Here is a 13,807-nt window from a genome sequence, read left to right as displayed (position 1 = left end):
TGAGCTCGGTTCTACCTTCTCATTATGTTGTCAGAAGATCACATACATATCAAATCCCCTCGATAACATGTGTAATTATGTTCTCACAAAGGAGTGGCTCCTGTAGACGCGGCACTGTAGTGTAGCCGTTGAAATGTAGAGGTGAAAATCGAAACAGGCCCTGTAACACACCAGGAATTCGCAAGTGAAGAGCTGGGTTAAGAAGTGTATTTTTGTTGGCGAACTTGACAAAGGCTAGATAACTACCTAGATGACCAACAAAAACCGCTTAATTCTTGACGCCCCCATGAGCTAGGGAGTTGCCGAATTTGAAGAAGAATTTGGTTGACGACGACATTTTTCTTTGCTTCCTGGTACCAAAGCAATAAAGAAAGGCAGTTTGGTGTCCCGTCTCCCCCCCATTTCAATAAGACCCCTACATGTTGCTGCTGATGAAAGAGTACAAGCTACCAACACTAGCGTAAACTCCAGCGCGATTGGGCTGAGCACAACCCTCACCCCATGAGACGACACCGATGAGAGCTCCAGAGGTGCCTGCAATGATGGGACCGCCGCTGTCTCCTTGGCATGAGTCCTTACCTCCTGCAGTCAGGCCAGCACAGAACATGCTGGTGGTAATGGCAGAAGTACCGTACTGGGACCGGCAGGTCGCGCGAGAGATAATGGGGACGGTCACCTTTCTCAGGTCAACGGGAAGGGTTGATCCACCGTCCGTGGTAGTACCCCTATATTCGAGGTTAGCACTTCCCTAAGATATCTTGGGTGAACCCGAGTCGACGGGGAGGAGGATATTTACCAGCCAGCCACGGTTGCCGAAGAGCCGGCAGCAGGGTCGGAGCCCGACGCAGCCAAAGAGGCGTACGAGATGGTCGAGCTAGTCGGGATTGAAGTCGACAGACGCCAGATCGCGACGTCGTTGTTGTACGTGCTAGAAGAATAGCTTGGGTGAACAGTGATGCGAGAAACCCCGACGATTGTGCCACCACTGTTCCGCTTCTGTGCAGTTGTTAGTCTAAAGCTATCCTTGTCCTTGAGTTTCCAAGAAGCACGAAAGACCCCTGAACAAGCAATCGTGTTTCTCAAACCAAAAGAAAGGCATAAATAACTTACCTTGCTTCCTGCGCGAACCTGGACATTCGAGGCACTCTGACCCACAGAGCAGTGGGCCGCCGTAAGTACAGTATTGGCGTTCAGAAGGGTGCCACCGCAGAAGTGGCTACCACCGCTTCTCGACAGACTGACGATGAAGGGGAAGTCGCCGGCGGCGGCCAGTTCTCCGCCGACGATACCAACCTCCATAGTGATATCTGGAGTCTGAGGCAGGGCCGCTGCCATAGACATGGAGGGCACGAGTGCGGCCACGAGAGCGAGTGTCAGTTGCATCTTGATTGCTGAGCTGGAGAGTGTTTGCTAGTAGAGAGAGGTTGACGAGGTGCTTGGGAAGGCGATGATCGAGTCAGAATGGCGTCGTAGGCACTGAGATTTATAGTAAATGAATACTCCTTAGCTACTCTTCTCATTATCCACCTGCCCTTCTAGTGCTCCTCCGATTCAAGAAGTTGTATGTCGAATGAGGTATCTTTGTTATCAAGTGCCCCTGTCCGAGTGATGATCCGCACCCTTAAATTCTTAGCATGGTACGCGATGTTATTCAGCCATCAACTGGAGCAGTTCGGCAGATGTATGTATAGGTGAAGTTTTAGAACACTAGGTAAAGCAGAGTCGTAACAAATTACTCCAACGAGGTACGCAGGAGGTTTGCCAAGGCCACCATAAGAATCGCTGTGACATCCAGTCGTCAAAAGACCTACTATAAGACCTACTACTAGATGTTGTATGATGTGCCATCAAATCCATTGCAATCTCTCAGTGTGCCAATGTCCGCGGTACGCAGGCCTGTGGAGACCCAACGGGATACTTAGTTTCCAAACACATCGGGGTCGCGCTTTATGCTTCGTATCGCCGAAGCCGATGGGAGCGGCAGCCCCTCTATCAAGAAGGCGGACCAAAGGTCCGTTAGGTACTTCAACAATCCACAACTTAATCCATAAAATTGTGGTCGGAGCACCTCAATCCGATGCTAGATTTTACGCATTTGGACTTCTGCAAAAACTCGCTAAGGTGCGACCGGATAAGGTGCCTAATAGGGCAAGTCACTGTTCGACGTAACATCTAGAACCTATCCTTGAAAGTAACTCGAATATGAAACGTTGATTGATTGGGCAGGGCATATCGGCAATGGGCCGATCGTCTCGAAGAATTCGGCGATGCTGTCGATCTCATATAAGCTTAGAACTGTAATATTCTCCGAATCAAAGCTGAGTTCGTTTTCTCGCCGGCCGATAAAAGTATAGTTTACTGATAACACACTCTAGCCAAATACGGTAGGCACTTAAGGCGGTTAAGTCCATCACTACTACCCTATGCCGGCTCTATGAGCCTTGTCGTCGCCAATTTAAGGTTACATCCTTTCCAGGCCTCCTTCTAAAAATGGAAATTCGTCGGGAACTTTCGCAATCATCACTTGGCAACGTGAACCTTGACATTCCACTCCAGAATACATAGGACCAGTAGCACCAATAGTATCGCAGTACCCGTCCATGTGTAGCTCCAGAGGAACTTTCAAGCTTAAAGTTAATCAAAGCTCCTTCCAAACTGGTCAAAGTGCTGCCACGTAATAGGTAGGAGGGTAAAAGTTCACTCATTCCCCACGTCGCTTATCCCACAAGACGGGCAACTGATGAAATTCCATATCCATGCATCTTTGAGACATATATCGCCTTGAAACAGTCTCTGGAGTCCTAAGCTGAGGATGGACGCTCTTCCATAAGTTGTTTTTCATAGCAGCAAGTTGAATCTGTGACAAAATCGAGCTGTATGGTGAATATTAAGATACTGGGGAAATATAGAGCTAGTAGAATAAATGTACTGGGTTATGTCCAATAGTGCAGTCCCACAATGTCATTTTTATGGATTACTAGGGTGCCTGGCTCACGGAAGTGAGCTTCATACAAAATAATAACACTGAGCAGGTTTGTTATCCCGGTAAGAGGTTTGCGAACAGGGTCAAAACGTCACCCGGAACTTGCCTCACCGGGTTTTTTTTGGGCACACACCCCCTCGCTAAACTTTCTCGTTTTTCTTTTCGAGACGGGAGGTCACTCGGGGATGAGAGTCACTCGTGAGACCGGCAATAGACCAGCAGAGAGGCATCCACGATGTTTGGTCCCGTGAGTACGAGTTGTTCCAATAACGGACTGGGGGATCCGTTGCGGTCGGTTTTAGCAGCGCAATAGTGTTCAAAGTGATGATGACGATCTTGATGATAGCTTGGGCCCGGATTGACCGGGCCGGTCCGAGAGGGGGTTTCTGGTAAGTAATCAAGCACTTAACGTGGAACCCAAAGTGGCCGTCAAATTTCCTATGTTTCTCCGAGCACACATGATAAATATCTCCAGGTCATAAGACGTTGCATTGATTCCTTTGGAGATGTGTAATATCCTAATGCTCTCATCTATACGAAACAATCGATCTTCCCGACCCTCAAGCAAACCTGCAGAGGCATCTCCCGAAACAACTTCACTTTTACAACATGCTCTCATTGGACATATTCAAGGCGGAATTGGCGACGGGGTTATCGAACGCCTTGGTCTCAAGTATGCTTGCCTAGAGCATCGGCTAGCTGAGGCTGAAATGGTGGGTTACTATAGAAAGGGACACGTTGCCACTACCAGACACAGGGATGAATGTGTTCAAAGAAAGTGCAAATGTGAAAGCCGCCTCTGACTGTTGATGAGTCCACTTGAGAGATGAACAGGAATTCGAGTTGATGTGGGACAGTGAAGGGTGTGGCTGTGCACACAACGAATGCCATGGATCAGTTGACTTGTGACGATCCAGGTTCCACCGAGTCACACAACGAAGATACCCGTACCGGTGTTAAGAATTGAATGTACTAACCTCGCTATGTACCCAACAGTCACTTCCCTTGAGCCCACATGATTCTCTCCAAGCTCCACTAGGTACACTCCACAAACAGTACAACCGCCCTGGAGGTTCACTTTTCTTCCGCGGAAGTCTGTGATAGGCATTTATGCTTAAATATGATGCTTCTTGCTCTCGGCTCTTCCGAGAAATTCTCCTACCTACTTGTCAATTGTTCTTGATAATCCCTTTACACAATGACTAAAATACATGAACGCAGCCATCACTCGTTGCGGTGGTTTCACAGCCCTCTAAATGCTGCTGGTCCTTCCACGTATAAGAGGCCTGAGTTGTATTTTCTGGTTCTCCCTTCTTTGGCCTCTTTGCCTTCCGCGCTCCCTTTCAGTCAGGGGTTCGTCAGACTGTAGAAATACCTTCCTAGCGTCACGGAAAACGTCTAAGAGACCGGCACAGACGAGAATTTGCATCCCAAGAAACCCAAATAAGATGCCCGGATACAGTCCATGAAGCCTCCTTTGAACAACCTCCCAGGTGACCGAGGCGGGATAGACGCCGCATTCGCCGTCATCCTTGCATTGCCGGTAGCACCCAGGGCGATTCAGAATCCCAGCCTGGGTACTGAAGATGATGAATGCGAATAAGAGCACGGACAAGGCATCCATCGTTCCCGTCATATACATTTTCATTTTCATGGGGATCGACGGAGCGCCCAGTCGATTGACAAGAAGCTGCACCGCGTATTTCACCACATAGATTGACACCATGATCAACTTAATAACTGTGCGGCAGTTGATTCCTTGTGGGGGGACCGCGGCAGCCAACCATATGGCACCAGCAGACCCGATGGTGACGATGAGAAATGCCGCGACGTCGAGAAGCCGTCGCCAGCTTGTGGGTGGGGCATTGTGTTCTCGCGAGAGGTTTGGGTGTCGCCGATCCGGCCTCCAGTTAGGAATCGCCCCGTTGCTGATCTGGCTGTCAAGATCCCAGCGAGCCCAGTCGGTTGGCAAATTGTTTGTATAATTGCCTGCCTTTCGACCGTGAAGGCCCTCTTCAAATTGCTCGAGGAAACGCTTAGCCGTGTGAGGTGACTGCTGTACACTGATGATAGAGGCAAGAAGGACGTTGGGGATAATATGTACCATAGTCATCGACGAGGAGAGACTCCAGATGTCTATGTGCTGAGGGTTGGTCACATCAAAAGTGTCGGCGTCGATATAGACATACTTGAGCACGACGGCCATAAGAAACCCGAAGATGGCTACTCCCAAGGCCCAGAAGTTGGAGCCACGGTCCGCAGCAAGAGCTAAGGCTGCGGCTTCGAAGCCAGCTGGATCTTCTGCTTCGAATCTGCGACAATTTTGTATTAGGCCATCTGCTCACGAGACAGTAGAGTCTGATGGGTTACCTTATCAAATTCTTAATAGTTTTTGGATGGCCGTTTGAAGCGTATGTCAGGTACACCAAAGCGATGAGTCTGCATCGCCTTTCGATCCTTTGCTCGAGTTCCCCTGCCTCTACATTCTCGGCTTCGGCTTCAGCCCTTTCCCTGTCAACCATGGTTTCCTTCGTTCTTTTGAGCACAACCATGCAGGTCTCCAAAGTGAAGAGATGACTACTCATCGAGTCGATTGGGTCCCCAATAAGATGCAATACCGTAAAAGCCTGCGTCCACCACCCAGTAAGGAGCTGGGGACGGGGAAGCTCGGAAATCAGCTGCAATAGAGGCAGTTTGAAATCGATCAGCCGGCTGAAAATGACAGCCACCGCATAGGGCGACCAGCGACCGAGAAAATTAGCAAAGAAGGAGTTCTCGCCTTGGAATATCTCATTTGCAACGGTTTCCTTTACCCCAATGCCATCCACTAGATCATGGGGGCAGGTCTCGCTGAGGTTCCCGATCAAGTCGACAAGAGCGGTGGCGCTGAAGTGAGGCAGCGGAGTGTGGGTATAATTATTGCAGGCCATTTTGGTGAATGGAGTGTTAGGCTTGATCGAGTCAACGATAGAGATCCAGCATTTCAGTGAGAAAGAGGGTATGGGTCAATCTGAATTTGAGATCTTAACAAAGGGCGATTGGCCTGAGAAAGATGAGGGACCAAGTCAGATTGTCGTTCTCATCGCCGCGACAGGCATCTCTTATATTCCGCATCCTATACTTAATCTCGAACGAAGAGAATTGAGCCTTAGCAGAGATTTCAGCCCAAAGGCACAGCCACCAGCAAATGCAAAGTGACAACTGCTATCGCCTGAACAACGTGCAGTTGTCTACTAGCCAGATTTGTAATAATACAAACGGCATGGCTTGAACTATTGGTGATATATGTCAGCCGCTCCAAATTCGGCAAGATAAGAAAGTGACAAGGCTAAATTAGTCCATGCAGCGATAAGCATCGGTTAAAAATCAGTCACAAGACTTAAGCCAACTTGCATTTTCTTTTCAGCTGGTGGTGGCTGGGGCATATTTCTGCAGGCATCTCAGCCTCCTTTTCCATTTCTATAGTGGGAGGCGTTATTACAACTAATTGACAGGTATAGAAGGAAAGAAAGATACTGGATAGGACTAATGGCCCAAGAGGATGGTTTCCGAAGCCTTCTCGCTCAACATATAGACCCCAATAACCGGGAAAGCGCCAGGAGACCTAGGGAAAGCACTGGCATCCACGACTCGCAGGCCAGAAACACCACGTACACGGAACTTGGAGTCCAAGACTGCGTTTTGGTCAGAGCTGGGGCCGATGGAACAAGTGCCAATGACGTGATGGCCGAAGATATTTTCGCGTATGAAGTCTTCGTCATTGTTAGCGACAGAACAGCTTCCATCGGCACCAACTGTGCCTGCGCAAGGTGGCCAAGAGATATTGTAAGGAGCGAATGGCGCCTGGACGCGGTTGAAAGCCCGGCGACCCCAAGTGAGGAACTCCTTGATGGCGGCTATGTCGCCTGCAGCGCCTGTGCCGTTGAAGTGTCGAAAGTTGATTTCAGGCGTCACGGTCGGATCGGCCGAGCGAAGCTTGAGGTATCCAGCCGTACTGTTCCCATGTATATGGACGCTGTGCATGCCCCAGGTCGTGGGGGGATCATCCCACGATTGCCCGGTGTTCCGGGGCCAAAAGCCACGGAATCCAAAAGAACCCGGGAAGATGGCAATGTCACGCTCGTCGTTGGTGGTGTGATTAGTCTTGAGGAAGGCCATTTGCATGAGACTAGGCTGAACATATGGTCCCTGGCCCTGACGGTAAAGTGCAAGACATGGGTCGCCAGGAGCCCCAAAGGTGCACTGGGAGCGAGGACCGCCAGGAGCAGCAGAGAAATCGAAGGCCTGGGCACCGTGTCCAATAACGGCAATTTCGTTGTGGTCTTGCATGTTACGGCCAACCCCTGGTCGATCAGCGACGACCGGGATCTTCAGGGCCTTGAGGTCTGCAGCTGGTCCAACGCCGCTGAGTAACAACAGCTGAGGCGAACCGAATGATCCACCACTGAGAATAACCTCTTTTCGAGCATAGACTCGGCGTGACGTCTTCTTGACAGTTGAATTATAGCGGAGGTCACCCTGAAAGCTGCTTTTGCCTTCTAGGTAGTCGATACCAATGGCGCGAGGTACTGAGCCCCCTTGAGGCTTGTCAAAGAGGACCTTGGTAGCGTATGAATTGAGGCGGACCTCTAGACGGTACTTCTTATTGCCTTTCTCGTCAACGGCGCGCAAGGTATCGAGCACTCGTGTCCTCGAGCTGTAGCGAGCCCAGGTGGTATTGGCATGCTGAGGCGCTCCCACTAGTCCTGTAATCTGGTCTCGGTCGGGGTTCAAGACTTGGTTAGGGTCAATATTCAGGATGTTTGCCAGGTCCTCGGGATCTTGGCCCGCCTCGGCGGCCATGGCCTTGAGAACTTCAGTTGCTTGAGGTGAAGAGAGAAAGACGGTGCCGTTACCCAAAACTGTTTCAAGATATCCGTCGAAGCCGTGGCCTGGGGTACCACGTGGGCGGTATTGATTCTTCTCTAATTTAATGAACAGTTCCCCCATATGAGTAGCACTGGGATTTGCTGCGTCAGCTTACTTCCATAAAAATCACAGGATAGTAAGAGTAGAAGGGTTTAGGGATAACTTACTTCCATGAGTCATCGCCTGTGAGGTTTTTGATATAGTCCCAGTCGCTGTTGGCGGGAAGGACAGTCAGAGCCGAGTTGACAATAGACGATCCTCCGAGTGTAGCGCCACGGGGATATTGGATACCAACAATCTCTGCTCCCGCAGGTGCAGAGCTGCCTGGACCAACCCACAAATTTCCGTTTGGAAGCCTCCAGGTAAGATGTTGGTACTTTATCGTCAATTCCACATCGTCGTAATGACGAACCCAATAGGTCCAAGTCAGGGCAGTGGTATCTGCGGTGTTTGTCAACGCAATAGCGTTCGTGATCATAGCAGCACTGTCGTCGTCGCCAGCCTCGAGCAAGAGAGTCCTGAAACCAGCTCGGGCCAAATTGACGGCCAATGGACCACCCCCAGGACCGGAGCCGACAACCACATAGTCGTAAGTGTCGACCGAGCTGGCAGTCGTTACCAGTGCAGAGACGGTGCTGGCGATAAGCAGGATGCTACCGAGCCTGGAAGCCGCCTCCCAGGGGCTTACAAACCGCATGATTATATAGCGGTGCAGATGTTGGATATATTTGAGGGAGAGAGAGAGATCGTTGGAACACTTGGGGCTGAAAGATGGATGTGATGAAGGGTGAAAGCTCGAGACAGATGGAGGACACGTCCCTTTAAGTACATCTGGCAGGGGGTAATAGCCAGGCCCACAAGATGGACATTACTCTAGGAAAGCTGGTTCAACTCCTACATTAAGTTTGACTCTCTTAGACCCCAGTCGTCTTACTGCACCAGATCTGCTGCCATTCCCATCGCGGTTCATGATTTACACCCGGATGACTAATATTGTAGATGGAAAGGGATGTACAACACGACTTAAAGTCGGATGTTTCGGATGCCAAGTCCCAAGCATATTGCAAGCGCCGGGTTTTGAGAAGCCAATACCCAATAAAATCCCACTTGGCCCCTGAACTACCGGCTCTTACCGGCGGTACCAATCTAGGTTTATTTACCCATGATAGTTAAGCGAGCCCAGTTGGCCATTGATTTATAATCTGGGTCTAGCCGCTCGCCGCTCGAGCTGTAGCCTTAATACGCTCTCTAGAGTTCGTCGAGGAAGAACTTGAGGCTATGATGAAGCAAGTTGTCGGGATTCTTTGGAAAGTCAAGCAGGAGTTGAAGACATTAGTGTAGCAGTAAAAGAGGGCAGTAATTTCACAATATCGGGTGGGCTTACTGCCTAATTCTTTATGTTCCACGCAGAACGACATCATCATCATCCCACATGGGCCACATCAACCTCGGCCCCGGTCTTACTTTAAGCTACAGTCCTTCCCGGCAATAGGAGTAAATCCATGAGTTAACGCCGTGAATGATGCTTCACACACAAAATCAATTATTATGATCTCATATCCTGCTATTCGCCTTTTCCGTCACAGATATACTTATAACTCGCTGTGATGACATTTTCCCCCATTTCAGCCTAGTGTGTCTCTGACTGAAGTTTAATAGATCTCCCGAGGTGTTGTCCTAGCTCCACTCGATGGCTTTCTTTCCTCCTTCAGCCTAGCCCACGAGGCGGAGTCCACCCATATCGCTAACCCTAGTCTAGGTAGCTCCCGTTGACCAGTTTTGTTCAATCTCAGGTGACTGAGTCTGACATGCTTCACTGGCCACATTTGCGCGTTATTATCAAGACACATTAGCAAGTACAATAAGACGCCGAGAGAAATCGATAGAAGATTAGGCACCTTGCAGCCGCCCATCATCTCAGCAATAATCAGATGGTGGATGAAATTTCGGCCGCACTCCAATTTGTCGCTCTAAGGCATCTGACCGATGTCCATAACAAATACAGGTTGCGTAGGAGATATTGAAGTACGAGGTATCTTGTCTGCAAAATCTAACATGTAATATTAGGAAGTACTGTCACCTCGACTACAAACTAGGAGAGACCGACGGTACCCTCTCAAAGACATAGTATAGGGTAGGCCGCCGAATGCGAGCCCAGTATCGCCACATGAGATGTTCCCAAATAGAATTAAAAGAATGTATATTTAAATTAAAAACAGTATATTTCTGGGTCTGTTTTACTGAAAGCTTGTATTTACGCCAATTAATGCATAATCAGAATACGTGGGACTTGGCATTTCCTTTACTGAGGAATATAGAGTGTATATTCCTCCCACACCCATTGAAATGCCCTTAGTTTCAAGGACATGCTTCCAAACTCAACATTGTCGGTGAACGGCTGTATTACTGACTTCGCAAGATCTCTGCAGGGTTTTCACTTAGAGCCTTGAATACACCAAATCCTAACCGTGCCGCCTTATGTGTGGTGTTTTACGAAGGCCTCAAAAAGAAAATCGATTTTTGATGGCGGAACGGAACGAGAACGAACACGAAGTTGGTGCTAGCAAGGATTGGTTAGACTTGAAGTGATGCGTTCCCCGTGTCCTGTGTGTAGTAACACGACACGAGCCGGTCGGGGTCCTCGAGTCAAGAAGAGCACGAAAGAATCGAGACCTGACAGCCAGCAGCTTGGCTGTGGACCAGGGATCTATAAATTAGCTGGTTGCGCAGCGTCAGGAGGCCTGGTGGACCGACACTTAAAGAGTTTCCCCACACTAACCGAGGAGAAAATGAAATTAAGCTAGGATATACGCCACGGGAGCTCCGGGCCTAATGTTAAACTTTAGTAAGAGACAAACTAGGCCGAAAGAGGGAAAAATGTCATCACGGCGAGTTATATATATGTGATGGGAACGGTGAATCGCAGAAACGCAAACCACAAGCGAGCTGGCTACTTTCCTACACTCACAGGTCTACCATCTCCCAACCCCTTGGTAGCATTCTCCCTCGAGGAGTGCTTCCGAGGATCCCGCAGACCGAAAACTCGGCTCGTCCTAGACAACGACGTTATGCTCAAGTCAGGTAGCATGCCTGGGTTTCTTAGCTGAGATTCTAACCCTAAGGAATTATGTGAATTCATGAAGAAGCTATGTCCCCATTGTTTGTGCTGCACCCAATGCGCAACTGATATCCATTATGCAACCTACAAGTTCTGTACTGTTGCCTCGGATTCCAAATTTCCACCGTGTATTGTAAGTGTTATTATCTCGAATCTACTCGATCTTGCAAGAAAACGAAACGTTGTTACATCACCCTGCTGATCGCTGTCCAAGAATAGGAGATACTTATTCCCCCATGTTAGTACATGTAATACATCTTTATTGATTAGCGACATTGCTTACCCCGCGAGAAACCCGAACGTTGAAGCCTCTCCAGTATTTGATGCCTGGTGCGGTACTCTGGACCACAAGTCAGTGGAGTCTTGGAGAGCTTTCCAATTAGACATTCACCTTGATAGTCACTGTTGCAATGTATCCTATTCGGCAAACTGCTTGAGGCTGGCACGCGACGCTGGCGATGTAACTCGTTGGTTGCGGGTTTTGCGACAGGCTGTTGTTGAGAATGGACTGCAACTTGGTCTTTAGTTGAACCGCCGTATCCGATTTTCCGCGTTTCGCCTCCACTATAGCCAAGTAGAGACGAAGAGGGCCACAGAAGATGCGGATGCTTTCAGTCATCATGTCACTAAAACCATCCTGTAGATTGTTCGTCCCGACCCACCCACGAATGTCAGCAATTCTTTTTTCGTACGCCTCATTAACCTCATAATATGATGAGTAGGTAAAGACATTGGCAGTAATAATTTCTTGTTTGTCAATAAACGGTAAGTAAGTCCAGGTAGCAGTAACTTCCCAGTTTCCGGCTGGCGCAGAGAGATATGGTTGGTACCAGTACTTTTGCATGTCCAAGGCCATCTTGTCGATCAACGCAGGCGAGTTTGGATCTGGGGCGCCTACGCGTTCAAAACAACGGGAGTTAACAGTGTCAGTGACACCAACCCCATCTGCAATATCACCCAGAGCACCAGGACGTGATTTGTTCTTGTATATAGTCGATCTCTAGCCGATGACACTGGTCGGGTAGTCAATGAGCAGCACTGTCCCTAGTTGAGGTCCACAGCAAGCGTCTAAGACGAAAGGCGACGTGCCTTTGTTGATGGTGAGAAACATGTGATTGTCAAAAGCAGAACGTCCCGCAGTGTCAAAATCGCAGAGCATCGGAGGATTGTAGTCCGGATTGCCGTAAAAGGGATTGTTGCATTGGGCGTCTGGATTCTTCGGATTTGGGGGAATTTCCACCCTACCAATCAGATGTGTGGGGTTGATGTAGCCAAAGGGCTTCATGTACTTCATGCGCACAGAGTTGACGGTTGAATCAACACCCAGTGACACAACAGCCTGACAGAGAGCAGCTAGGCCGTAGCAGTTGACGGCATGTTTCAGGCCTTTCTTGGTCACACCTTGAAGGTCAGACAGCCATAGATCAAACCAGCATTCGATGCCTTCATTGGCCGTAAAGGGGGTGCGCGGGCTCGACGTTGGACTCCAGCTGGAGTATTTGCGGGCTCCACTCCAAGTCTCGTACTCCAGCCGTGGATCTGAAAACACGGCATTGACCGCAAAAGACGGCCAATCTATAGCAGTCTTTCCGGGAACTTGCTCGGGTGTTTGCATCCATGTGGGAAGATAGTTGCTAAGTCGGAGAAAAGCCAGAGGGATGCCAGACCTATCGAAGAATGGTGGCAAGTTCGTAGGCAAGACGAAGACTTCAATGGTGGTCTCGCATGTGTATTGAGGCTGGTCGCTTTTGGAGCCTTTAAGCGTCCATATCGCATCTCCATAGAGCGCCCACGGGAGTGACTTGGGCTGCCCATTGACCGTTGGTTGAAGCAAACTAAGGTTCTTTGGCCCCGTGGTTATGTCAACGACTTCCTTGGAGTTGAAAATGTCCCAAGCGTCGAGCTTTGCCGTCAGCGTATATGGCGGCGTGAGGTTTGGTAAAGCCGCGATGCCTGCCGGGGACAGTTGAACTTCAAACGTGGACTTGAGGTTGAGGGCTGCTGGAAATGACTTTGGGCGACCTTTGCCATCCAGGTCTGTGACGTCCCATATGGAAACAGGGCCCAGCGCGAAGTAGCATTTGGTAGGATTGGAAAAGTGGTCATAGAGAGGGTACTCTAGGGCAGATACTGTAATAGTTTGAATGAAGTCGAGGGGGATTGACATTTTGAAAAAGATGACTGAATTGATCTACTATCTAGAACAGGGTGATTGAAGTGTGGAATTCTGGGCAATAAAGGACTTAATATATTTGTACGTTCGGGAAGCAGCAGAGTGACATGTGAGTTCAATATTACGGGTGACGTAAGTACCATATTCTCTCAATAAAACGGCACTCTAATGTCTCCACGTATCGGTTTTTCGGCGTGTGACAGGCCGTCAAACTGCATCACTTCAGCCTGCTCAGTCGACAGCCTGTGATCTGCCTCGACGCTAAGCTGTGTCATTGTTTTAGAGAGACTACGGTAGATGATGGAGAACAACTAGTTCGAGCTTTTGAGATCGGCGCCCAGCGTGTGATGGAAGTTGCTGGAAGCATTACAATCGTCTAGATTTGCTTTCCAGAGGCCAAAGGGCTTCTTGCAAGGGGAATTTTCAGCTCGGGAATTCTCGGTACTTTGGTCTACCATATTAAGGAAGGATCTACAGCCCCTTGCAGACGAGTACATCCATATGAGCCAATAGCTTAATGCTCTCAACACTGCAATATGAATAATCTGACTCTTGTAGACTGGCCTAGACGACAGATGGATAAGTCACAGCTCGCCACTTGCAAGCTGGCTTGCCTGAAGCAGGA

General features: G+C 49.2%; 4 protein-coding genes across 4 annotated transcripts; all 4 read right to left on the bottom strand.

Annotated features, from left to right (window-relative positions):
* Positions 1 to 415: 415 nt before the first annotated feature.
* On the bottom strand, positions 416 to 1,299 carry BGZ61DRAFT_348272 (trypsin-like cysteine/serine peptidase domain-containing protein; the record flags this gene model as incomplete). The annotated part of the gene is made up of 3 exons (XM_046240047.1): positions 416 to 725; positions 797 to 996; positions 1,111 to 1,299. 3 exons carry the CDS (start codon positions 1,297 to 1,299, stop codon positions 416 to 418), a joined length of 699 nt encoding a protein of 232 aa, XP_046106464.1.
* Positions 1,300 to 4,235: 2,936 nt separating this feature from the next.
* On the bottom strand, positions 4,236 to 5,913 carry BGZ61DRAFT_530150 (uncharacterized protein; the record flags this gene model as incomplete). The annotated part of the gene is made up of 2 exons (XM_046253521.1): positions 4,236 to 5,295; positions 5,354 to 5,913. The coding sequence occupies 2 exons, from the start codon at positions 5,911 to 5,913 to the stop codon at positions 4,236 to 4,238; spliced, it is 1,620 nt and encodes a 539-aa protein (XP_046106463.1).
* A 595-nt stretch (positions 5,914 to 6,508) lies between these two features.
* On the bottom strand, positions 6,509 to 8,588 carry BGZ61DRAFT_492141 (uncharacterized protein; the record flags this gene model as incomplete). Its single annotated transcript, XM_046250514.1, has 2 exons — positions 6,509 to 7,982; positions 8,059 to 8,588. 2 exons carry the CDS (start codon positions 8,586 to 8,588, stop codon positions 6,509 to 6,511), a joined length of 2,004 nt encoding a protein of 667 aa, XP_046106462.1.
* A 2,800-nt stretch (positions 8,589 to 11,388) lies between these two features.
* BGZ61DRAFT_475579 (uncharacterized protein) lies at positions 11,389 to 13,176 on the bottom strand (the record flags this gene model as incomplete). The annotated part of the gene is made up of 2 exons (XM_046248714.1): positions 11,389 to 11,991; positions 12,049 to 13,176. 2 exons carry the CDS (start codon positions 13,174 to 13,176, stop codon positions 11,389 to 11,391), a joined length of 1,731 nt encoding a protein of 576 aa, XP_046106461.1.
* Positions 13,177 to 13,807: the final 631 nt, after the last annotated feature.

This window comes from Ilyonectria robusta (assembly GCF_021365365.1).
Source record: "Ilyonectria robusta strain PMI_751 chromosome Unknown BGZ61scaffold_6, whole genome shotgun sequence".
Taxonomy (NCBI): domain Eukaryota; kingdom Fungi; phylum Ascomycota; class Sordariomycetes; order Hypocreales; family Nectriaceae; genus Ilyonectria; species Ilyonectria robusta.
The sequence above is the reverse complement of the archived record's forward strand: the minus strand, read 5'-3'. Positions and strand labels throughout refer to the sequence as shown.